Here is a 26,942-nt window from a genome sequence, read left to right on the forward strand (position 1 = left end):
CTCAAATCCATCTTCCACTCTGACCAATGCACATCTGATTACACCTTTCCCGTTTAAAAATCTTCCACCAGCTCCTAATTACCTACCGCAAATAATTTCCCCCAAAGTGTTCTGCAAAACACTAACACAATGTGTAATCCACAAAAAAAGAGGGCTCCTTGAAACTGAAAAGTAGGTACAATGAGGGAGAGTGCCTTTTAGTGTCTCATCTGTCTCCACTATAGCAGAAAGGTCTAAAAATGCCTTGGAGACTCAGCACCCAGAAGTAGGTCCAATCCATAAATAAAGAAATGCTTCCAGAGTCTATCAATGTCCTTGGCTAGGGGATCTTGGAAGTCACGTAACATAAACGCTTATGGGGTAATGGGCATTTTTTATGCTTCTCAGAAATGGTAATAGATTATAGCCAGAGCCTACTGAATATCCTCAAGTCTTCTCCAGGAAGGCATTCTTTAGCTTTGAAACTATCCATCTTCTGTTAAGTATGCAGAAGTGAAGTTTTATGTTCACAGCATCTCTGCAAGCCCTAAATTAAGAACCGAAAACTCAAATACTCTAAGAATCAGATAGATCACAACTGAGAGGATTCTGGCTGAGTTTCCAGAACAAGGTATCTGATGTGTGCCCTCCCCCTCAACGTCCTCAAGATATCTTCTTACTAAACTAGTCACTGAGTTAGACAAATCTTTAGTATTTGAGTTGGCTGCTGGCTGGCATTTGAAAGCCAGCTTCTCTATGTAAATGCAACACTCAAATGAAAAATCTAACAACTAGTTGCACATCTTACTGCCAGAACATATTTTAGTTAAAAGGGATATGAATCAAAACTTTCACAGAATCTAGGTTATGCATTTCCTTGTCCTTTTTCTACCTTATTTATATTCTTTTCTATTTTTCCTTCTCTTAAAATTCTTTGGATAATTTATACTAAGTTTGGAATGTAGCATGAACAACTTTTTTTAGCTACCTTTCTATCAGTGTATATTTCAAAACCAGGGCAAAACAATACATATTTATCAACATACTATTCAGTCCTAATAAAATCTTGATAGTTATATCTTGTAGAGTTCTTTATATTGTAGCTTTGATCCAAGGCATTTCTCCCTCTCCCTCTCCCTCTCCCTCTCCCTCTCCCTCTCCCTCTCCCTCTCCCTCTCCCTCTCCTTCTCTTTCTCTCTCTCTCTCTCTCTCACACACACAACACCATTCAAAATACCACAGCTAACGAAAGCATCTATAACAACAAATGGCAATAGTGTACTTCAATTATAAGACCCACCTCACCCTTCTTGCAAGACTGCACTCTGTGGTAATAATAATTTAAGTATTAGAGCTACAAAAATAATATAAGAAACCAATCTCTAAAAACAACATGTTATTTTAGAAGTATATACATTCTGAAAATGAAAACATTCAAGCAGTGTTCATATAATATGTACCCTAGCTTGGCTTTAATGTAGCTCCTTACATATATTTAAAGACTTACGCACTACTTCTCTATTGAGTGTGGACACCCATGTACCAAGTGCACACCCTTCCAGGAGTGAACATCTGAACCTTAGGACCTTATTCCAATAAACTTCATCCACAACTCGCTGCAATCTTCATTTTATTCCCTGTCACCAGAATGGACTCTCTGCTGAGGCACTGGCATGGTTCTAGAAGCATATGGACCAGGTCTCACCGCTGAGAACAGCTTAGCTCTGACCCTGCAGACCATGCTAAAGGCAGGGAGAAAAGCTACTTCCCAGAGTCTCCCTTACCTTAAAAATCATGGTGTTCAGAGAAGTGAGATATCTGCCACACACGGGTGTGTGAGCACTACTATAACGACCTGTCCCAGGGAGGGCATGACACAAAAGGCCAAGATGAGCAGCTACCAATGAGAGAGGCTTCTGCTCCAGACACTAGAAGGATATGGTCTTCCTATCTCTCAGCAATGAATCATGTGTCCCATCCTTGGCCAACTGGCCCACTGGTCAAGACTTATTGCTCTTTCTGAACCCAGAACTCCAGCACATAGTCAGAACGTGAATCTACTCCCTTCTACATTTCCCAAGTCCTAACAATTAGAAACAAGAGCCTTTATTATATACAGCTCCTAGATTCCCACTAGTTAGACTTATTTTCCCAGAAGAGACCCCTAAAATTTCTAATTGAAGTATAACGCACATACAGAAACATGCATATATTGTATGTGTACAATTCAATGGATTCTCACAAATTCTGCACACTGTATAACCAGCAACCAGTCAACACTGACTTCTTAATAAAGACACCCATGGTCTGCTTACCTTTATTAAAAAGGGAAAGGCCTAACCTCCATCCTAATATTTTCCAAGGATTTCATCTACCTTCAAAAACAAGTTCTGCTTCCAACACTGTAAAGGAAACGCTCCTCTTGACTTTCCTGCCCCCCACTTAGTCCATATATCCTTTAACAAGGAGGCTGTTGTCAAAAGTGCAAAATCTCACAACACTAATCCTTACTCCCACCAATCCTCCCACTGTTTTATGTGGTGGGAATCACAATGTAATGACATTAGGACACATCCTAAGAATTATTCTCATCTGGTCATGATGGTGGAGCACAGTGGGGCCACAAGTTGGTCTGCTACATGCTTTTCTCTCTCTGCTCATTATCAGCAGAAGACCTTTCTGTATTTGAAGGCAATCATGGAAGCCCACATAACTTGGCTTCTCAAACCTTCTCCCCAACACTGACATTTAAACCTTTTATTTTATCCCATTTCTAGACCTTGTTGAAGTACTCTAAATCTTGATAATAATTTTAAAACAGAGTACAGGAACGAAAAACTCAGGTCACCATTGTAGTGGAACTATTGGCACATCAAAGCCAACACATATCTCCAATGGAAAACCACTAACAGCATCTCTTTCAGAGCTTCACTAACATCTTCAGAATTGTGGTTTAGGAATGCCTTCAAACTGCATGATGTCATCTACTGAGACCAATATAGTCAGACAGGGCCCATCAGTGATGTGGATGAAATCAACATCCATTTACCTCTCCAGATCACCTTCCACCCCACCCCCCTCTGCTTTTGCACCGTGTTGCTGACCCATAAGCTCTGCTCTTTGGCTTCTGGTTGTGTTTGGCCAGTCAGAACCTTAGCATCGATTAGAGTGAGGGAAGAGAAAGAGATTCCCTGGCTCCCCCCACCATGTGGGATGGCAGTAGGCTGCCTATATCCCTCCCCAAGGAAGACTGTATCCATATCATGATAGCCTTCTTGGCAGAACTCAGCTCTCCTGGGTTCCTGTAACCATGCCCTTTCCTAATTGTGTCGCACCTAAGGGAGGTAACAGTTCTGCAATTACCAGGCCTGGGAGTACTGTGGTATCCCTTGTGGTTTCCTTATACCCTAACAACACCTCTTCTATTTATTAAACCTCTCAAATTATCCTAATTTGAGGATGCTATTTTTCGTAGGGATTCTGATTGATTCTGAAGGAATCCCATTCATAACTTACAGTTCCTTTGGCCTTTTAAATATATTGATATCCCTTTTTACTTTTTAAAAATATCACTACTAAAAAAAATGCATCACTACTAACTCATGCAAATGTTTCCCTGAATTGAAAGTCCATGGAGAGAATTGACAACGAGAAAAACAAAATAAAAATGGAACTTTGGTACTCTTGGCTAAGGCCAAATGTAGCATCCACGTGCAACTGTCACCAAGACCTGCATACAAATAGTGAGAATTCTAACATTTCCCTAAAACACAAAACCTCTTTCTGACATTCTCTAGCACTGAGCTTTTATGTACGTTTAGGTTTTGTGGATGTGCTGTCATTTCAATCCATCAAACTGGAGACTTTCAACCATACCAGAAAGCAGTATCAAACAAGAAAGCTTGAAAGAAACCAGGACTCTAATCTGGATTCCAAAGGTCTCTCCATTGGGGTCAGAGAGCAATCTGTTCTCTGTTTTGGAGATTCTCCCAACTCCCAACTGCTTTGTAAGCTGTCAAGCAAGCACCATACAAATAATGACTGTACCACCCTTCAGCGGGTTATTACAGTTTTTTTATATTATTAACCCTTGCATTTGGCATCATGAAAAGACCACTGCTCTAGTTAAAGATCTGAGGACAGCTCTAGGTCCAGTTCCACAGTAAATTGTCTGGGTCATTCTGCACAAGTTGCCTAACTTCTTTGGGCCTCAGTTTTTTTTTTCATTTATAAAGTAAAGAGAGATGAGCTTCATAAGTTTTTGTGGGTTTTTAAAACCAAATTATAATAAACAGAGACTAAAAAAATTCTTCTTATGAAACCTGGAGGCCATAGCCTAATGCTGCTTCCCACAACCAAGAAACTTCTTTGGAATCTTCTATTTCATTTTGAGCTAATTCACTTTAGTCTTAATTGAAAAAGAATGTTTATTTCAATATAAAAATATTTTACAATACACACCAGTACACATATATAAATCTTTAATTTTGCTAAATTTTAATTTTAATTTTGCAAAATTTTAATTTTACACATATATAAATCATTTAACTCAGCAATTCCACTTCCAGAAAGCTATTCTGGAGAAATGCTCCATGTGTACACAAAGATTCATATGTACGAATTTATCTACAAGATTGAAAAACAGGAAATATTCTAAATCTATCAGTGGGCTAAACTTGCTACAGTAAATCCATACTGTACATCAGCTTATAAGAAAGAATAAATTCATATGGAGAAAATCCATGGTACACTTTTTGGTGAAGAAAAAAAGTCACAGGAAAATATTTATTATGATCATATTCATACTTTTTAAAATTACAAATGTGATATGTGCATTTATAAGTATGTTTTTCTAAATACCCATGTTTGTCAATGCATAGAAAAGAGTCTAAATGGATACCCACTGAGTTGTTAAAAATGGCTGCCTGTAGAGACATGAACAGGTCGGGAGGTTGTTAAGGAAAACCAATTTTTCATACTATGCAGTTTTGTATTATTTACATATTTCCCCCCCCCCAAAACCTCATTTCACTTAAGATACCAATGATTTAAAAAATCAACATTAGATTACATATCACTAAGAGAAAAAAAAACACCAATAGAACAATAGTTTTAAGATGTAGCTCTATTTTAGATGTATCAAAATGTTGGGGGTGGAAGGTGGGGAATGTGTGCCTTAGTATCAATAAAATACAACATATAACTTCAGAAATTGTTACCATATTAAAAATAAATAACATTAGCACTTTAGGAAGACACATCATGTTTCACATACCAACTTGTTGGTTTTCAGTTAACTAATAATTAAACATGACCATCGAATGGTCTTTTCTTTTTAAAATCAAATATCTAGGGACGACTGGGTGGCTCAGTTGGTTAAGCGTCCCACCTCGGCTCATGTCATAGTCTTTGAGTTTTGAGTCCCACGTCAGGCTCTGTGCTGACAGCTCAGAGCCTGGAACCTGCTTCGGATTCTGTATCTCCCTCTCTCTCTCTGCCCCTCCCCCCCTTTCCTTGCACTCTGTCTCTCTCTCTCTCTCTCCCAAAAATAAACATTAAAAATTTTTTTTAAAAAAAATCAAATATCTAAGCTAGCCCTTTTTGATCTGTTTGGTTTTATTCCTTACTCTACTTTATTCTACTGGGCAGTATCCTAGCACTTCAAAAAGTGCAACATGATAACTAACACATGTTCTGTGCTTCCCTACCTTATCAACTTTACTCTAATTCCATTTCTATATTCTAAGCATTAACAATATGATCAACTGTAATATGATTTGGATATCTGATAAATTAATTCTTAATTCTGTCCCTTGGATCAATAGAGCCATTGAATCAAATAAGTCCAAGACATTAATCTCTGGGACTTCAACTGAAATTAAATGATATTAAGCTATCAACAATGACTCTTTGGAAATGAACTGGAGAACTAATTTGTTGACCAGGTATTTTAGCATGATATTCACCACATTTTTCTACCTTCATGATAAATATTTGCTTCCAACTCTTACTTTATTCAAACAATATTTAAGGAACTATTTAAGAGATTGGGCTGAAGTAAAGATTGTCCCCTTTATCCCTTTGACTTTCATTTTATCACAGAGAAAAATTAAACAGATTAGGCATAGTTACTGCTTTTAAAAGAAATGAATGACTTAAAAAATAATGAATGTCTCCTAGAATTTATTATATTCCTGTGGTTTTCTAATTGATTGATTATCGCTTTTAGTACAACCCAAAGGATAATATTGATGAACTGAAGAAAATTTTGTAAAGCAAGAAAACACCCAAAAATAAACATTCTTGATGATTAGGCAATGTTACAATCATAAAATCATTATTTAAACTTTTTTTTTTGGGGGGGGGGGGTTAGGGGCAACAGTCTCCTAGTGCATAGCTCAGACAATTTAGCCAATAAGGAAAGATAGAGATCATTTAAAGCAGAAATACCTCTCCTCAATTATCAATAAGAGTTAGGAGAAGCTCAATTCTCAGAAAGCATTCGTCTTTGATTTTTTTTTCTTAGAGATGAGACTCAAGTGTCTTCAGCTCAAATCCCTGTGGGCTGGGCATGCACTGTGGGTATTGGCAAGCAGATGAGCAATATGCAAAACACCATTCTGGCTTTAGAATTAAAAATCTTAAATAAAACATCTTTCCTCTTCAAAAGTCTAGTCCTCTCAAAGGTGTGCACCAGACACAACTTCCTACTTCAAAGAGTCTGAAAAGGCCAAATGTTCAGACTCTGGGACCAAATATGGAGACCTTACTCAGTATATACAAAACACCACGGTAGTTGAGCCTTTCAAAAAGTAAATGGCATATGGTGGCATTTGTATCCAAACTGAAGAAATTGCTTATCAGCAAACAGAACAGAATTCTCGATGTGAAGAAACCTTAGAAATAATCTAATAAAGATCTTAGAAAATCTTAGAAAAACTCTAATAAAGAGTTTTCATTTTATAGGAGGCAAAACTGAGAATTGGAGGGATCAAATGACTTGCCCAAGGTCACTACTAATCAGTGGCAAAGACCAGGAATTCCACTTCCTTGTGCTCCCTCGATTAGACTCTACTGCCCCCCTTTCTGAAACAAAATACAACAAACTAATCAGAAGGCCTGAAGAGATTAGTACATTCTTTCACTTGACAACCACTGTAATATTTTTGGAAAGCACTGTCAAAAACCATGTAAATGCTCTGAAAATAAACCAAAGGATTTGATGGAAATATCAAAACCTGTAGAGAAAGGACCATGCCAAAAGCTTAAGTATATTCATGATGTGAAGAATAATAATAGCAGAAAACACATGTTTTAAGGGTTACGCATATTACCTTATTTAATCTTCAAAAACACCCAAGATGTAGGTTTATTATTATTAACACTTTAATAATGTGGAAACCGAGGCACAGAAAGTTTAAGAAATGTACCCAAGGCCACAAATTAGGAAGAGGGGAGCTGAGACATAATCCCTGGCAATCCTGCACAGAGTCTCCGCTTTTAATCCCAGCATTATTACAATACATTATTAGTTCATGATACAAAGTACAAAGAGTAATTTTTTAAAAGATTGTGAAAAAAATTTAAATACAACCTTTTTACTCACCAAACTTTTCAACAAATCTGCTAATAAAGAAAAACACTGAAGGTCAGAATCTTTTATGTTATATGATGCTCAAGCTAAAAAGAGAAGAAAAATTAAGGAGTAATAGGATTCAAAAGGCAAAATAAGAATTAAATTATTCACAAATTATACAATCAAGCTCCGGAATAATTGACAGCTGCCGATATTTGTGTTAGGATGTATCTCTTACATCAACTCTCCTGAACAAAAAGGCTGAAAGCAAATTCAAAACATCCTGTTTTAAGTTTAAGACGTTTCGCTATTTCTTTTTTTTTAAGGTTTTTTTTTCTAAAGTGATAATAAAGTGATATCTATACCCAATGTGGGGCCCAAACCCACAACCTTGAGATCAAGAGTCACATGCTCCACCAACTGAGCCAGCCTGGCATCCCTCCTGAACAGATGCAAAAGAAACAAAAATAGGACGCAGGAAGTACTGATACTATGGCACCGTTTAAGACGAGAGAAAAATGCTTATTACTAAAACTATATATTTATATTATAAAAGAATACCTGAATGCAGAGTGAGCCCAAGCACTTTTCTATTTAGATCTTGCAAACTATCACGTGAGCTATCTGAGCCGCCTTCCTTTTGGTCTACCTGTGAGAACTGCAAGAGTGGCTGCACGGTTTTAGCTTAGACTCACACTCCAGAATCTTAAAAAGTTCAAAGTCCAAGCCATAAAAAATCTACAACTCCCAACCTGCTTGCCATTATTTTATATGAACTGTAAAATCCCTTGAGTTTACACACCAAGCAGTGGCCTACTGGTGCCTGGTCTCAAGTAAGGTCACATGCCAGTGTCCTTACCAGTCCAGCGTTTAGAGTTGTTACTGTTTTTCAAGTCAGCGTGGCCCAATGCAAACACGTCAAAGGCAAGTAAATCAGCCTGATTTAGATCAGCTACAGAGTATCTACAGAGCTTTCTTGGCATAATTTTTAACTTAGCCTCATGGATATCTGAGCTCATGACATGATGATCATTGCAAAGGACTGGTGGAGGAGGGAAGAGAGGTAACAAAAAACAGTTAACAGTCCAGTTATGTCTTCTTGTCCTCTTCCGGTGGCTCAGTTTACCCCGGTAAGGGATATTAAAGGGAGATGGTGAGCAGAATGATGAGAGAACCACCCACATAGAAATAAGGTCTACACTGAACTCTGATAGAAAAGGAAAGGGTAAAGCAAGGATGCTTGCTCACCTTCACCCTAAAAGTACGTGTTTTCCTAGTAATTGTCGACCTTCCTACAGAATACCTTGTACCATAAAAAAATGTAGTGTTCACTAAGCACATGTGGAGGGAGTCACAGGGCTATATTCTAAATCCTGATGGACTCATCATAATCTAATAGGAAGAAGAACACCCACAGGAGAGAAGACAGCGAAGTCCCAGAGAAAATGTGGGGATCAATCCTAACACATCATTCTGTCACTTGAAAGTGGAAATGGCAGAGAAAGTGATGAGACTGATGACCTTGGAGAGGCAAATTCATGGGTTCTAATCAGATTTAAGGAATTTCTATAGCTCAATGACAACTACATCTAGAAATCATTTCAACATATATTTTAGAAAACCATCATTGCTAAGAACTGATTGATGAAAGAGAAGTTTCTGTTCATCATTCACCTAGATTCTGAACAAATACCAGAATCACTCAGCTGAGTAAAACAGGTTGATTTTCTCAAATTTCTTACACAAACCATGAGCAGCATTTGTCTTTCCTCTCTGGCCAGTGAAGCCAACAGACCTTGGATTCTTTAACGGAACAGGTCTCATTCTCTAGAAATAGGCCAGAAAGACTTTCTAACCCCAGAAGGTCCTCTGATCTGCCAAACCATAAAGACCTCCAGCCTTCTCATTTCCAAAAGGCATCTAATCCTTAGTATCTCTAGAGTCTTCTTCCAAAAGTCCCTAAACACACAAAGCCGTCTGTCTGAAGTTGATCCTCCTTCCTAGCAAGCACAAGGACATATCTTCATATTTAAAAGAACTATATTATATCTTTGAAAACAGCAATTCTTTATTCTCTTGTGGATGTGTGTCTTTCAACCCTCTCGGGTATCTTTCTTTATGTCAAGAGCAGTTAATTTTTCATCTCCAAATGCTGTGTCGCAGAAATCTCCCACTTAGCGTTAACCATTAATTAGCAAAGCACGGAGCATATCTATATATGAATGTACAGGGCATACAGTGTGCATACACCTGCAGGAACACAGACATTTAGGCAAACATGCAGAGTTGTGCAGCTTATAGAAAGTGAGTAGTTTAAATAATTAACATATAGTTATAATAATGTATAGGTACATATAAATGTAAATATGTGCTTTTATATGTACATACAGATTATGTATAGTTTGTAAAATTCACCTTCACTTTAACTTTTACGTCTGTAACATTTCTAACAGTATCAGTAAATACATTATGCTCCTTTCTGTGACTTACAGAGAATATGTTTTCCTCTCTAGTAAATGCCCTGAATTATGATCTGATCATCTTTTTCACTGAAAAAGATCATGTCTCTCCCTCTCAGTACTTTAGAATTTAAGCATTTGGAAACAGAAGCAATTGTGTTGGAGAAATCAACTATTAATTCTATGTGCAAATAGCCCTGGCTTCACTTTACAAAATACTCTAAGAATCTATACTTCATTTAAATTGCTCAAAGTCACAGAAGGTCTGTGCAGGAGTTTTAAATTTTGCAAAGCATCTCTTGCACGGTCCAGTCTAGTCCTAGTGTGCTGAATCTTTTATCAAATGAGAACATCATTTCACAGCATAGGATGCAATACACACACAGTAGCAGGTTTAGAATGGCATATTCACGGATATGTGCATTGACAGTTTGAAAAGATACAAGGCAGTATGATAACAGTCATTATCTTGGGGTGGATTTTTAGGTAACTTTTTCTACTTATTTGCTTCTTCCATTTACCCCCATAAGAACATCCCTGCTATTGTGTGTATAATAAACCCCTGCTGAATAAAAAAATAAATCTACTCATAATGATCTCACAACAGCCAAAATATACAGTGAATCCATTTATGAAACATGTATACCAATGAGCAGATCTATCAAAATCTATTTTGATCGATAAAAAGTACATAGAGTATACTGGAGGCTCAATGAGTGGAAAGTATCTTGGCACCTGGACTTGTATTAAGACCAAGTGCAGGTAGTGAGAGGTGGAATAAGGCAATCCTGACACAGAAGACAACATAGTACAAGTCTGTGTGCATGATCTATTGTAACTGGCCTGGTCTGGGTATGGACTCATTCAGGAGCACACATTCCTTTATCCATGGCAAGGCAACAGAAGGAGTAAGGTGATGTTCTGCGTGAAATCTCCCATTCCTGCGCAGAGCCCTTGCTGTGGGGCACTGAATCATCTTTTGCACTTCCTCGTATTCTGAATGATGCAAACAATTAACTACTCTCCTGGAAACCAGGGCAGAAGCTAACGGACTTGTCCAAAAAGGCTCCATAGAACTCAAGAATCTAAAATGCCCAGACTCAAGTGTGTTCCCACAAGGCTCTTGTTCCTCTCTCTTTATACATATAAAGCATGAAATACGGAGATTACAACTGAAAAGCTAGGGTATTAGAAGTCTAATATCTATCTCTGGACCAGAATCTTAAGAAAAACCTTGCATAACAGTACCAAAGTCTCTCTCACACTGCGGGGATGTGAGGTGCTAACAGTGTATAATAATGCTTTATTCTTACTCAGAATAAAATATCATCAGTCCCTAGGCAAGATGATCTCATTACAGACTTACTGTGTGAACACGCTGAATACAATCACTTATCACATGTTAAACCCCCACACACCCCGCAAAGGCATTTTCAACAGCGCAGAGTGGTCGGAAATATGTGGATGGCAACCCAGCCCCCCAGAGAAAGTGCCGTACTCAGCTTTTAGTGCCTGTATATTCTTGGACTGCAGCTGGTCATTGGAGAAAAGCCTGTCCACACCTATCCACCAGACCTGATGCAAGAGCTTTGCTTCAATCTGGGCAAACCCCACACTTACAGCCATAAATGCATTGGCACTGAGAAAGACTGCTGAGGATGTGGCACTCCAGGTGTGGCTTTATTTCTCACTTCACCGGGTCAGCTATTTAGGCCTAGTCTTCTCCATTGGCTTGAAGCTTTGTTCACACCATCTTGGGTAACACATCACATTATTCTTCCTTATAAAAACAAATAAACTCAAATGAGCATTCTGAGTCAGTTCACCCCTCCAAACACCTCTGTCTTCCCCTCTAATTTAAGTGACACGCTTTCAGTCCCACCCAACCGAAAGCTTCCCATACTTTCAGGTGAGGATTGGCCAGATGTCTTTCTTCGTTCCTTGGGTTTCCCACCTTCCTCGTCTCCGCAGATCCCCGAGGATCTCAGGCTGCTGGCCACCACTGAGTCACCAGGAGCACAGCACTGCAGTACCTAGCACTACCCGCCATCAACTACCGCCAGAGTCAAATCACTGCACTCTTCACTCTCTCCCCCTCCCTCCAGAAAAACTCAGCTGTCCTGTGAGGCTTGACCAAAAGAAAAAAAAAAATGCTTTCATACTTCTAATGGCTCCCCTCTGAACCAGTGCATCGGAAATTTATACAGTTCTAGAGAACAAGGTGCTGGATACATTAGTTCCTAGCCGACTCTGTTCATTCCAGCCAGTTTCAAAAATAACCTGTTATTCCGAAATAACTCCGATCTACCTAAGTGCAACACAGTGCCCGAGGTAAAATCGATGGTCGCGAATAAAAATTACAATCCAATAAGGCATCACATGTTTCATAACTGAGTGTAGAGAGAAGGGGTGTGAGAAATAGTCAGGCTTCCTGAAGAACCCCAGATGGTTTACTGAACTCCTATAGTTGCATTTTCCATTCTTCCACCCCACTTGCACGTGTGGACTTTCTCTATTTCAGCCACCAATGTTTCAAACTACAGTCCCTTGCAATAAACTGGCAGTGTGATAATTTACAAGCACGCTGGGCAACACTCAGAGAGACTTTGCAGAAACAGAGTTAGAGTCAAAGCTAACACACAGACAGGAAGGAAAAATGGAATGCCTTATCAGAACAGAGAATTTCTATCTTTAATAGAGTACATCATTTGATACATATGTCTGCATTGATGTGTACCATGGGGCTTTTTTGTTGTTATTGTTGTTATGGTCTGTTTATTTGGTGGGTTAGCCAGGGAATCTTATATAACACATTTCCTGTTTCAAATGTAGCAACATGTATGGCATTGCACTCCTATAAAATTTAGACTCCCCACAGCGGGTCCCATTAGCCACCCCAAATCATTTTACCTTGCACGGTTTCTAGATGATTGATGAAAAATCAAGAACTGCCACTAGCCATAGTAAAAGATTCGGCAATCAGCTTTACCCTATATTTGAAAGCTAACATTCTGGTGGTATGATTTTAGGGATTTCAGAAAACCATTTTCATCCTGATTTTAATAGATTACATGAGCCTGACCTACGGAGGGAAAGGAGTCCAGTTTTCTCAGCCAAAACACACGTGAGCCTACTTCAGTCTTCCAGGGCAGAGTACAGTGACTCTACCCTCTGCCTCTGCACTGGGGTGTTCTATGACCACAACCTTTGTATCTGATTTCCTTAACAAAGAAGCAGATCTGCACCACTTGTTTGGCCAGAAAGCACGTAACACAGCTACAGCTGAACAACTTCCATTCATGCTAGCTCAATAAACAATGTGTATTATATAATGAATGAGCCTTTTCTGTGAACCCTTCTATTGGAAAACATAGGCACTTTCTGCATAGTTTAAGCCAGGCTACAAGGAGCAGTTACCCCTCATGAGATCAAACGCGGACTGAGTAATGTATAAATCCGAACAGCCTACACTCTCAGATGCCTTTGCAGGCACCCTAATTTCTTTTTTGCATGACAAGAAATTATATAATAAAAAATAATCTCTGTTCACTCTAAACTACACAGAGAGCATTTACACAGCAGCTAGCAAGCACCCGAATGATGTTGGCTTTCAGCTCCATGTTCCCTGCGTTGCCTAAGAAATGGGGTTGGGGGGGGTGGTTAGTGAGAGGAGGAAGAGGAGGGGAGAGGGAATCAGCTATCTATGAAAATACTTACAGCCTCCGAGTCTTCAATTCCATGCAGGTACAAATTGTCATACATGGAGGTCTGAGAATCCAGAGCACTTCTTTCAAGGCAAAAATAAAATTGCTACAGAAGCCCCAGCTACAGCTAAGAGATAGAAAAGGCCTGTTGGAAGAACTGCGTCTGCCTTATCAATTCCTGTGGATTTACTAGGCAAGATGCTATTCATTCACATCACACAGGGTGAGGTTATCCCCAGAGGCAGTCCAGCCCTGGCATTTTATCTGCCTTCCCAATACAGAGCATAAAAAAGCAAAACCCTTCCTCAACCACAGACTGGTGACTGAGCTAGGAAAGCGGCCTGTGATTGGCTCAGCTTCCCTGCTTCAGTCAGCTGAAGAGCGTTCCCTTGGAGAGTGGAGGGCGCCTCAGAGCATCCTACTCAGCCAAGAGCTGCTTCCTGTTTCGCCCGTACTGTGTAGTTCTGCAATATACACTTATCGATATCTGAAAGGCTGCTTGGAATGCTTGGAAAGGCAGACTCTTGAATACTTCAAACACAACTCCTCACCTTCTTAATTAAATTCACAATGGGTGGGTGGGGGGTGGGGGAGCAAAGGAGAAATTTTATTTTCAGAGAATATTGTATAAAGACAGGCAAACAGATACTAATCTCCATCCAACATCTCTGCTTAACAGATGCAATTTAAGTCAAACAGGCAATAAGTCATTTAAAATTAAAAAAAAAAAAAACCACCAAGGTAAAGGAAAATGTTAAATAAACAGATGGTAAGATTTCTTGTGGGAATTTCTGCTGTAAAAGTTTTCAATGTTCTCGCTGAAGTCTCTCTGCCCCACTGGTAAGAAAATACCTCCGTGACCCAACTGTTGAAGTTTGAAAAAGAAGCCCAAAGACTCTCAAAGCCTTGTAGTTAGATGCAAAATGTTCAATGTCTTTTTAACTTGACATTTTTAACCTCCTATAAGTGACAACTAGTATTTTAACTTCAATCTCTCACCCCTTTCCAATACTTAGACCTTTAAAATTCCTAAGACGGCACTGATCATCTCCCAAAGCCCAAACAGAAAATGCCTACTCTCTCCCTGTGCTCCCACCACACCACAATTCAGCTTGACCTAGGACAGGGCCCACGCTGGAGCTTACCCAGATGCTTTCTGGTCAACCAATAAGGTTCTGCAGCCTTCAAACAGGAGACCTCTATAGCTCACACTAAGAGAAGTCAGCTAAATTTGGAAAAAAAGAAGTTAGTGATGGGCAAAGAACATAATCTAGAGAAACTGCATGACTCACTGGGGTAAGCAGTGACCCAGAAACTCAGAGGCTCTGAGTCCAATATCAGCTTCAGCATTAATTGGTTGGATGACTCTGGACCAGTCACCACTTCTACAGGCTTTAGTTTCTTCACCTGCCAAATTGAGGTAAGAAATAACTCAGAGAAAGAACTTTGAAATCTAAAGTGCAACATAAACACTTATCAATGACAACCCTGCTTTGTCAGCCGGAAGGCATTGGCTGCAGTTCACGGGAGCTCAGCACAGGAGTAACTGGCTGGCCCTGGACCTAGGAAATAAGACCTGTGCTTCTAGCCAGTATCTCTGAAAAGCGTAACTCTTAAAGGAACAAACCTGAATCACAAAAGGCAACCCAAGAGTTACAGCTGTTGAGCAGAGCACTGTTCTTCTGGGTCTGCACTGACCTACCGATATCTTTCAATCATAGTTGCATGCCTAGGAAACAGCACCAATACTTAGTCACTTTCAAATATAAAAGATGGCAAAGGGATTCATCTGTCCTTCAGAACCCCAAATGTCCTTCAGAACCTTCATACAGGATGTCATCTGTGCCATCGCAGAGGGAGAAATGGCAGAAGAGGATGGGGGCAACTGGCAAGATTTCAGAGGGAAAAAACCCAGGGCCAGCTCTACCTGTTGACAACTGTGGGTCCTGGAGCAAGTTCCTGCCGGGCTGAACCTCAGCTCTCCCCTCCATAAAGCAAGAGGACTGTGTCAAAGGATTTGGAAGCTCAAATTCTTGTATCAAACTCTGTTATTATAATTAACTACAGCCACATGGTATTTCAACCAGAATCTGCAGAAAATTGCGGCAAGAGGGTCTTTTCTCTCCTTGGATTTTCTAGATCATTTCCTTGCTTTACCACTTCAATTGGGAGTATAGGTATTTCTGGAGTATCTTTAAATAGGCAACTAGGGGCGCCTGGGTGGCGCAGTCGGTTGAGCGTCCGACTTCAGCCAGGTCACGATCTCGCGGTCCGGGAGTTCGAGCCCCGCGTCGGGCTCTGGGCTGATGGCTCAGAGCCTGGAGCCTGCTTCGGATTCTGTGTCTCCCTCTCTCTCTGCCCCTCCCCCGTTCATGCTCTGTCTCTCTCTGTCCCAAAAATAAATAAACGTTGAAAAAAATAAAAAAATAAATAAATAAATAAATAGGCAACTAAATTACAGGTGAAACGAGAGGCAGTCCACTTCCATAACTCACCCAGGTGAGAGAAACTGCTCCCTACTGGGAAAACTGGGCACGTCTCCTGCATTTCCTGGCCTTGGAGTGCTCCCGACAGCTAATGTGAGAGTCCAAAGGAGGTTTTTAAGGAGGAGGGGCTCATTCTGTGATACACAAATGTATGCAATAAGCAAGTGGGACACCAGGAGGGAGGCAGTGGATAGAGCAGAGCATCCCGTAGTTACTCCTGCAACTCAGCCTCTCCAGGACTAAGAACAATGTGAAGCAGGGGCAGGCTGGCTTGGTCTGCTTCCCAGGACATTACAAGAATGCTGGACTCAGAACCAAAAACTGTTAGAGGTGGGAGGACCTCAGAGGTCACCTAATCCAGCCCTCATTTTAATACCCAGAATGGTTAAAATGCTGTATTGAAAGCCACATTTTTTTATACTTGAGTGTTCCTTCCCCACTCCCTTCTTTTTTTTTTTAAGATTTTATTTTTAAGTCATCTCTATACCCAACATGGGGCTCAAACTTACTACCCTGAGATCAAAAGCCACATCACTGAATGAGCCAGGCTCCCCTCCCCACTCCCTTCTTGATGGGGTTTTCAAGATAAGGGATGAGAAGCAGTGGGCATGTTCCCAGGAGGAATTTGGCAAAAATAGAAGCAGGTCACTTTGGTGGGGAAAACCCCTATCTTTTCTTACTTTCATCCTAAAAGTGGTCCCATCCCAAGTCATTTGGTCACCCGCAGCTGACAAGAGAGAAATCAACGAACAGACTGGGGAATCTGCCCCTAGGATTTCGATCTACACAGACTAAGCACCACACCCGCAAATCACCTAAAGACTTCAATCCAATACTCAGGCTAATCTTAGAGTTCCAGAAGAACTCTAGTGAGAGATTCATTCTGGACTTCCCCAAAGGAACTCTGAGGAGTTTCTAGGAAAATGAACTCCAAGAGAATTTGCAAGTGACAATCTCTGTGCCTATATTCTCAGAACTGAGAGCTGGCGGAGAAGTATTGAGAGACCCCTGGGAGCTTCCTGGGTCTGTTTCAGATCATCTCAAGTCCCTAGTTTTTGATAAAAGGGCCTTGGGATTGCAGCAAGTCTAAGTTCCAAGGGCCACATTTCAATTCTCGCTGCAGCATGAGGTGAAAGCTAGCTAAGGGCCTGGCACCCTCAGGGTTTTAACTTGAAGAGTTCTCTAGTTCAGTGACTGGCTGAGAGGATAAAAGAGACACCACCCACAACCAGTCTCCTTCTCCAACGTCAGGCCAAAGTGAGAACAAGTCTGAAAACCTTGTGGCTCAGCTTGTGTTGGTGTTTCCATGAACACAACTACCTCTCATGTTGAGTAGCCTCCAAAACTGCATAGCCGCCTCCCAGAAAGGCTGCCTTCCATTTTGAAGCTGCTCTGCGGAATGTGTGTTTCACCCAATTCCATTCAAGCCACCTCTCATTACGATCCACAGTTCAAAGTCACAAGACCCCATGAAATGGCATTGCCTACCTGATTCTATTTTGTAAAGTCCATGTGATTCTTGGTATGGAGGTAGTTCTTGCAACTTGACAAATGTCTCATCTGAGCTCAATTCAGTGGAGGAAGTGTTATGGCTCTCGACAAATCAGGAAAGCTCTCTTCGGTATCTCAAGGGAAGAGTTTGGTTTTTGTTGGTTTCAAACCTACGGATATGGAGTTCCTTTCCCTTACCCGGGCTGGGCTTTGTGGTCAGCAAACCCATGGAGTCGGCAGTGCAGTCAAAGGTCAAGCATTTCTCCTTTGCACTTGTCTTGGGAGGCGGGGCGGGAGGGAGAGAAAAGTGAAAAGCTAGCTGATTAGCTCTGAGCTCTAGAAAGCCATGATCAAGACAGCTGGTACTGATTTGGAAGCAAAAGGGAATTCTGCTATCTGATTTTCCATCCAGATTTCTCCAGAATTTCACTTTTCTAAGCCAGCGTAGTTATATGTTCTATAGCAGGACTCTGAGAGGTCAGGGAGAGACAAAGGAACAGTGTTTGGATTCTTATTGGCTCTATGGGCTAAAGCACAAACCCAAGGCTTTTCCTTGCCAATTCAGCCTTGGGGTTGTTTTGCTCTTTGTTTTTGTTTAAGGTTTACTAAGTGAACACAGTGTGCTAGATGATTTTCTCCCTCTTCTGTTCTGCAACTATTAATCCACTCATTCACCTCTAGAAATCTGTGCGGCACTGTAACATTAATATTGTAACCCCTGTTTCCTCCCTGATGTGATTCAGACAGGTGGTACCTGCAGAGCAGACAAAGAAATGGAAACAAAAATACAAAACACTACCATCAATTCCCCTTTTAGTAGTTTTCTGAGTTTGAGTTTAGACTTTACTACCTAGAGAGGCACATCCTGGACTCTCTCTGGGCCTCATCTGTAACATGGAGATAAGAATAGTTCTGGATCGAATGAGTTAATATATGAAGGGTGCATGGAACGTGCCTGGCACATTAAAAGGCAGAAAGGAAGAATTGGTCTTTTTTTTTTCCCAAAGGAAGTAGTATGGAATCAGGGCCACCTACCTCGCCCAGCTCCAAGGCCCCCCACATACTGCAGTTTGTGTGAATGGTACTCCCAGGCACGGTGTAAGAGGAATACTATGGAACAGAGTGGTTAAGAGCAGGGACTCCTAACACATCCCCACTGTGCCACTTCCCAGCTGGATAACACTCAGCAAGCCACTTGGTCTTTTTGTGCCTCAATTTCCTCATTTATAAAATGAAGATTATCCTAAGATTATCGTGCAGATCAAAAGCCTTGATACAGGAAAGTGCTCAGAACGGTGCCTGGTACAAACTCAGTGCTCCACAAGTTTGAGCTGCTTCTTTAAATTCTGGCCTAAAGCCGTGGGATGGGATTTGCCTCTGGGATGGGATTCCTACTGCCTGCCTCTGATGCTGGCCTGGTCCTCTCCATCCCCACCTGGGTGCCTCGTCTCAGCCAGCAGAGCTGAAATCAGCATCCTGCCTCCCGCTGCCCTACTTAACTTCATGCCAGCCTCCTCCCGGTTGCCTACCTGCTTTCTCTGGCCAGGCTGGCTGCTCCTTATGCTGAAGCTGGCATGCACGCCCAGGCCTTCTCAGCTTGAAAGCACCCCGACCCTGCAGCCACCACACTGAGCGCCACATTCTCCTGTGTGTCCCAGCACACGAGATACCCACGCTCCCGGATACCCAGCACTCCGGCCTTCCCAACGGACTGACTTCCGTCACCCCCCCCAGCCACTCCTGGACTGCCCCAACCTGTCACAAACCACTGCCAAGAAAAGGTCCCCCGTGGAAATCCTGTAACACATGCCACTATTGGTTCTGACCAAGGAGGCAAGAGGAGTGTGAGAAAGACCGACACAGAGAGAGACAGGGATAAAAAGGCAGAGACTGAAAACCCTAGAGACACTCAAAGTAAGGATGAATATATGGAGTAGCTCCCTTCCTCCCTGCCATTCTTGATGGCTCCAGGAAAAAAATAATACTTCATAATTCATAAAAGAGCAAGTGTGGGTAAGGTAGAAAATTCCCATGGCCTATTCAACTTGACAGAAAATGACAGATCTCTCCCTGTGATTGACATATTACTCAGAAATCTCTCACTTCCTAAAATTTCCGTTAAAAAAAATTGCCAATCTCTTGACAAAAACATTCCACATAGCCACAATTTTCATTAATGCTACGTAACTCTACCTTCCATTCTTCTCCAAAATGAACTGAGGAGACTAGTCCAGCTGGCCTCCTCTCTGTCACCTATACATCATTTAGCTAATATTATTCATGCTAATTTAACAGTTACAGCTTCTACACTGCCACCTGCTCTGCACTACTTTAGAGGCTGGGGACTCGAGTATCAGCAGGACAGGACTGCATCCTCCTGGAAGCTGACAGAGGGACGACACGGTAGCGATACTGGAGATCTCGAAGACAGAGACTGAACCAAGGAGATGGTTGCAATCCTGGAGAGTAATCTGATTCCTTTATCTGCAAAGCTTCAGCAGGGGAGAGAAGCAGGAAAGGGGGAAGGAAGAGCTCAGTCTCACCGATGCGACAGGGCAGAAATAAATCAGTCACCAACTTACTACGGGGCTTTGGGCAAACCACTTTCCCAAGCTTCCTAATTTGCTATCTGGGGTAAACCTTAGTTTAGGGTTTTTTTAAGGTGAAACTTGTTATATTGCATTTTCTCTACTGTTACCACTTTTAGGTAGAAATTCATGTTTTTCCCTCCCAGAGGGAGTTTTTCTCTCTGATTTGACAACACAGTTTATGTACAGATCCATTTGGCCATCAAATAAACATCCACAAATGTGTATTGGGTACCTAATATCTCCTCCAAACAAAAATGAGATTGTGTCAGATCCTGTCTGAAATTTTTCAAGGCTTCCTGTTGCTCTTAAGATAAAGACCCAAATATTTAATGTGGTCTAGCATGGCTTGATGTTTCTCTTCTGTCACCCCTCATTTTGCCCCCTGTGTCCTTTATTCTCTTCTGTACAGCCAGTCTGCTCTTTTTGGACACATCACACACACCCCACAACCACTCTGCTTTGTCTATTCTGAGTCCTTTGCCTGGAACCCTATCCCTTCTCCCACCTTACCCTCCATAAATATGCATTAGTGAAACTGATGAATTAATACCTTTCTCCAGAATGTGAGTTCTATGCAAAGAGAAAACCTGTAGCTTCTTATTCACCATTATATCCTCACTGTCTAGCACAGAGCCTTGTGCATAGTTTTCAATAAATATGCGAATAATTCATGAATGGCCCTGAACTCCTTGGCTACTTCTGCACTTTGGCTACCAAAACAGTGTAGTGAGTAACACACACATACACACACACACACACACACACACACACACACACACACACAGAGGCTTACAAAATGAAATATGGATATTTTTTGAAGATAAGAAAACCCAGAACATGAGCATCCCTAGAGGGTCACACCAAATTGTCTTCATGCCCTGACTGGGAGAGCAGTCCTGTTCAGATTTAGATTCTTACAAATTAAATAATCTAGGTATGATGTACTGGTGTTGCTTTAACAACATCTTTATTTCAAAGAAAACAATTATCTCAATTTACAATGTGCTGATAATTTGGGGGAGGGGGGCAAAAGACTCCATGATCATTCATATCTTCAGACCCTTGCTCACAATGTTCACTCTATCTGGGAAGTCTCGTCCACTATGCCACACTCCACCCTCAACTTTTTGTATTTGGTGAAGTCATTCCTTCTTGCGAGTCCAGTGTAAATGTCACAAAGACCTTCCCCAACTCCCTCATACATTAAATACTGCTTCCTCTATATTCCTTTAGCACTCTGCCCTTCTCTACTTCTATTAATAGGCTTAACACATGACAATGTACTTTGTCCAATAAACCTGCTCCTTCCACTGCAAGATGAGCAACTAAAGAACAAGAACCATGTCTTACTCAGTTTTGTACCCAAAAGCTTCATTCCATAGAAGATCCTCCACAAATACTAGTTGCAGGAACTAAATGACACACACGAAAAGAAAATCCACATTTCGAGCTCTAATGACACTGCCGTCATCAAAACCCATGCAGACTATGCTGTAGATGTTTGATTCTTAACGGAGTCAAAAGAAAAGGAAATGAGCCAGGAATCTGTGAGGTCAATTTAAAGGCTGCTGTAGATTTAGGGAAAAAAGCCACAAAAATGGAAAGGGGTGTCAGAAACTCAGGTATGAGCTGGACTTGGGTCAGTTGCAGAGTCTTTTCTTAGGTGGAATCTATGAGCAAAGGGGATATTGGTACATGATGGACGAATAGTAGTGTTAGGGTCCTGAGATGTTTCCTAAAGCTTTGCTGCCTCAGAACATAGTTTTGAAGAAATACCTATTTCCCCTTGGAAAAAAGTGCCAGACCATGTATCCTTAAAGGGCAGGAACTATGTCTTTTTCATCTTTATGTTAATAGGAGTTAGACCATCTGACCCAATGCCTATCAAAATAACTAGAAAATAGAAGTTCAGTGACTACACTGGAAAAAGCCAAGTAAGCAAGTATGATATAGATGACTTCCACAATACCACATAGCCTGAGGGGACCATGGTCTCATGGTCCCAAAGGCACCTCACCAGGTTGTGTCATTTCTTCTAATTTTTCTTTAACAAAGTGCTGACAAAACTAAAATGGTGGTCAGTTATAGCAAATCCCCACCCCACCCGCTCCATCTCCTTAAAGCCAGACCATTGTAATGTAAATTTTTAGCCACAATAAGCCTGTTTGTTTTCTGAAACCAAGGATTAGGGACAAAGACAAAATGTTGGTAAAGTAAAAACACAAATTGCCAATTGCATACTGCTTTTTCAAAGCCCAAATGATTTTTTTTAAATTTTCAACTCTATTGAGTTTTTGAATTGAAGTAGACCACTACAAAAAGAAAATTATTCACCACCTTTAGCAAGGTCTATAAGGATTTCCTCATGAAGATTTGAATTGTCAGTATAATTTCTCTTAGTTCCCAATCTGTTTGGTCATTTCCTTTGCAGTACTGGATGGAAAATTAGTTGAAGCACTAAGTCCAAAGCCTTTTCCCAAGAGGCACAAACGGAAACAAGCTGAGTTACTTGATCTAAATTCCAATTCTCAGAAGTGATTCTTGCATCAAATATTCAAAAAAATAACAATCATCTCCACAGAAAATAGTAGAAATTTGGGGACAAATGACAAAAATAATGTATATTTGTACTGACAGAAAACAGAGGAGAATGAAAAAAATGATTAATAATTCCTTATATCTATAGGCATATCTCAAATTCAAAAGCATAAACAAATTAAATAAGCATAAAGACTTTAGAAACACACACACACACACACACACACACACACACACACACACATACTACTGGGCTTTGGAAAGTTGTTTGGCAATGAATGCATTTTTCCTTATGTCAGAAAGTGATCTCTCAAAAGTTAATAAATATAGATTGAAAATTAAAAATAGCAATATCCAGGGGCACCTAGGGAGCTCAGTTGGTTAGATGTCTGACTCTTAACTTTGTCTGAGGGCATGGTCTCAGGGTTGCTGAGTTCCAGCCCCTTGTGGGGCTCTGCACTGACAGTGAGGAACTTGCTTGGGATTCCCTCTCTCCCTCTTTCTCTGCCTCTCCCCTGCTCTCTCTCTCTCAAAATAAATAAATAAACTTAAAAAAAAATAGCAATATCTGGGGGCACCTGGCTGGCTCGGTTGAAAGAACATGGGACTCTTGATCTCAGAGTCCTGAATTTGAGCCCCATGTTGGTTGTAGAGATTACTAAAAAAAATAAATAAATAAACTTAAAAAATAACAATATCCAAATAAATATTTAGGCGCCATATACCTTACAGCACACAAAACTCACTGTATTTCTGAAGCATATATCGAAGGGAAAGCTATAAATACTACATGACCTTCTGGTCTGGCATACTTTAGAAATCTATGTTCTTCTAAACTGGGAAAGGCAGTAGTATCACAATTTTTTAATAACAGTAGTTTAAAACAAATTATTTCTAACAGTCCCTCTAAGTTACTCTTTAACATCCAATTAGCTCTAAATAAATATAAAGCACTACGATATGGTAAACAGGTAACTAGTCAGTCTGGAAATAGTGTCAAATCATAATGTTCCCTTGGTTTCTTGGGCTCCTCTAACCATCCATTCAAACCTATGGATTCCATAAACATGGAAGGACTCTGTTAACATAATTTGGATATGATAACACATTATGAAGACACTAACAGTCCATTCCGGAAAACAGGGGGGAAATTCATTAAACACATTGCTCTCAGAGTACTATCAGCAGGCATTAGGAAAAGGAGTATTAGTAGTAAATGTTCAGATTTACCTAACTTAATGAGAAATTATAAGCTTTTTCCTACAAGTTACCTTTAAAGCTTTCCACCAAAGTCTTGAACTAAAAGACAACGTCAGGCAGATGGCCTGTGGGCCTTGACTAATATAGGCTTACTTTAAAAAACAAAACAAAACGTTATTTAGTACAAGAGTAAGACATTAACCAACCACAATTTTGCAAATCATTATCTTATCTTCCAACAAGCAAATCAACTACTAAAAGTTGCGGGAGAAGAATAAAGGTCCGGTAGGAGAAAGGATGACCCAGCTAAGTTCATGGCAAGTAGAGGTCATGCATTTCCTTCCACATTCACCTCTTGTTGGTTGTGTTTACTTCATGTTGAACCTTATACGTGATGAATATAAAGCAACCGGAATGATCTGAAGGGTTGGAAATCATGGGGAAACTGCCTACCATCACACAACTCTGAAACTATAAACGAAGAGAATATATTTTTCATTATATTTGCCCTCCATCTTCTTGTTTACCATCACTATGTCTTTCTTATCCTTACTTATCCTTATTTCATCCACTCACTACACTTTCCCGAAAACATGTGCTTACAATCCAGCTTCCTGCTGCTTCTTATGCCTGAAACCAACTTAAGCATTTTTCTAGTTGACTGAAATTTTCCACAAATCCTACCTTCACAGATCAACTCTCCACTTTATAATGAGATCTTCCACTGCCAATTCTTCCAGAAAATTTGTTTTTCAAACATTTCCAAGGAGTAGATTTTTTTTTCTGAGTAAATATGTTCTTTTAAAAAGTGATATTGTAGGTAGGGGCACCCTGGGTGGCTCAGTTGGTTAAGCGTCCGACTCTTAATTTTGGCTCAGATGATGATCTCATGGTCATAAGATCGAGTCCCGCATCGGGCTCCACACTGAGTGTGGCACCTGCTTGGGATTCTCTCTCTGCTCCCCCACCTCTAAAAAAAAAAAACTTAAAATATTAAAATTTAAAAAAATGATACTGTGCAAAACTTGCAAAATTCAGGAAAGTACAATGACAAGAATAAAAATCTATAGTCTTACTGCTGAAATGATTATGGTTACTACTTTGGTTTCTTTCTCTGTATGCACTCCCATCTCTGTCAACAATTTTGTTTCACATTTAAAACATGTTCCATGTAAACTTTTGTATTCTCTTAACAATAACAAGTATTTTCTCCCACATTAGTAAAAACTCCTTATAATTTATTACAATTACATAATATTGCATCATATGAATATAATATGCAGTTCTCATTGTTTGGCTCTTATAAATAATGTTAGAATTATATTTGTCTGCAATTCAGATTATTTTCCTGGGCTGAGTCCCAGATATTCTTGGGTCAGAGTGTATGAACATTTTAAGTCTCCTAATCACAATGCCAAATACTGTGCAGAAAGATTTCTACCAATTTACATACCTATTAGTTCAATGTGAAATGCTGGTCCTAAGCCCTATCACTAGCCATGGGGCAAGGGTGGGTGGTGGGGGAACCTAATGGTCTAATTTTTTAAATCTGTTTATTTGATGTGCAAAAAGTGGCATCTCACTGCTGCTTTAATTTGCAGCTTTTGCTAATGAACATATATATTTGTTAATAAACATATTTTTGCAACGCTGCATTTTTTTCATAAGGACGGCAAATCTACTTTCTCTGAGTGACGAATTTCCACATCTAAATAACAAAGACTATGATGTTCTTGTCTCCAGTTTCTTCTGGGAAAGTCTTATGAAAATGGCATTAAAGACAATGGCTCTCAACAATGGCAGAAGATCAAAATTACCTGTGGAGCTTTTAAAAAATCCATTTACACTCTAGAAATAGAGGTTCTAAAATAGTAGAGGTTCTATCATCTATATTTTCTAAAATCCTCACTGCCATTTTAGCAGGCAACTGAATGAAAAGACCACCGAGCTAAGACCACAACAGTTAAATAAAATATCACACTTGTCAAGTAAATAAGAAAGTGCATGCAATTCTTCAGGCAAGTGATGAAGAGTATGTGCCCTATACTATCATTTTATTCTACGCTGCTGATCATACAACCATAAAGCAACTTATTTACTCTGTGAGATCTACTTTTACTGGGTCACATAACATTGCCTATATATCAACTCTCATTTCTAAGAATGATCTTGTTTCACATGAAAAGAAAGTAATCTAAATACTGATGTACCAGCACTTGGCATTTGGCAGAAGTATTTCCACAGTAGATAGGATAAACATCTGGTGTGTTTTTCCAAAATGGCACTTCTTCCAACTCAAAGGGAGCTTCTGCCTATATTCTATGGGCCAGGGATAAGTGTTCATATTACTTACTGATTTATGGGGATGTTTACCAAAATACGAAATCTCAGCTAACCCTTAGACCCACCCCAACACCACTCCCATCTCTAAACAATAAATTACTTCCCTTGAACACTAGTAAGCATCATAGTGGAAGAAGCTATGACTATTAATACTGGTGTCACAGGGCTTAGCATAGTCATAACCTGACACAACCTGGCTTAGAAAGTGCCCTCGTGTCACTCTCAGAGCTAGGTTAGCTAACACTATCAGGGGGCAAAATATGAGGGGAAAAAAGATCTGCATCAGAGACAAAAGTGTTTTCTAAGTCAACTTTAGTAAATCCTATTTGGCTGGAATATACTAGCATAAGAACAGCCTGGGCCCAATCAGACTCTCCTAGCATTGCCTGGACCTGAGGGCCACCTTTAGTGTAATCCCTTACTGCGGATCCCAAATTGAACCGTAATAAATCATTGGCACAAGTTCTGTAAGAGCTATTTCAGAGATTGTTTCTTTCCTTGGTAGGTGCTAAAAGTGACCATCCCGTACCACCACAGAGAGACCATTCTGGAAGAAAGATATGGAAAGAGAGCAC

At 40.2% G+C, this 26,942-nt stretch overlaps 1 protein-coding gene across 7 annotated transcripts in view; it reads right to left on the reverse strand.

Moving 5' to 3' along the window:
• CACNB4 (calcium voltage-gated channel auxiliary subunit beta 4) overlaps nt 1-26,942 on the reverse strand; it is a 257,203-nt gene that overhangs the window by 130,603 nt on the left and 99,658 nt on the right. Inside the window, exons 1-2 of one of the 7 annotated variants that reach the window (XM_045033811.1) lie at nt 17,693-18,493; nt 11,635-11,794 (exon numbers count right to left, since the gene is read on the reverse strand). The exons of 2 other annotated variants lie outside the window; for them this stretch is intronic. In XM_045033811.1, the coding sequence (XP_044889746.1) occupies nt 11,635-11,640 (6 nt within the window). In that variant the 5' untranslated portion in view covers nt 11,641-11,794; nt 17,693-18,493. Of the gene's footprint in view, nt 1-11,634; nt 11,795-11,917; nt 13,391-13,731; nt 14,097-17,692; nt 18,494-26,942 lie in introns of those variants that run through there. 4 more of the 7 variants (XM_019838112.3, XM_019838111.3, XM_019838113.3 and 1 more) reach the window with 4 other exon arrangements.

This window comes from Felis catus, chromosome C1 (assembly GCF_018350175.1).
Source record: "Felis catus isolate Fca126 chromosome C1, F.catus_Fca126_mat1.0, whole genome shotgun sequence".
In the NCBI taxonomy this organism is placed as follows: Eukaryota; Metazoa; Chordata; class Mammalia; order Carnivora; family Felidae; genus Felis; species Felis catus.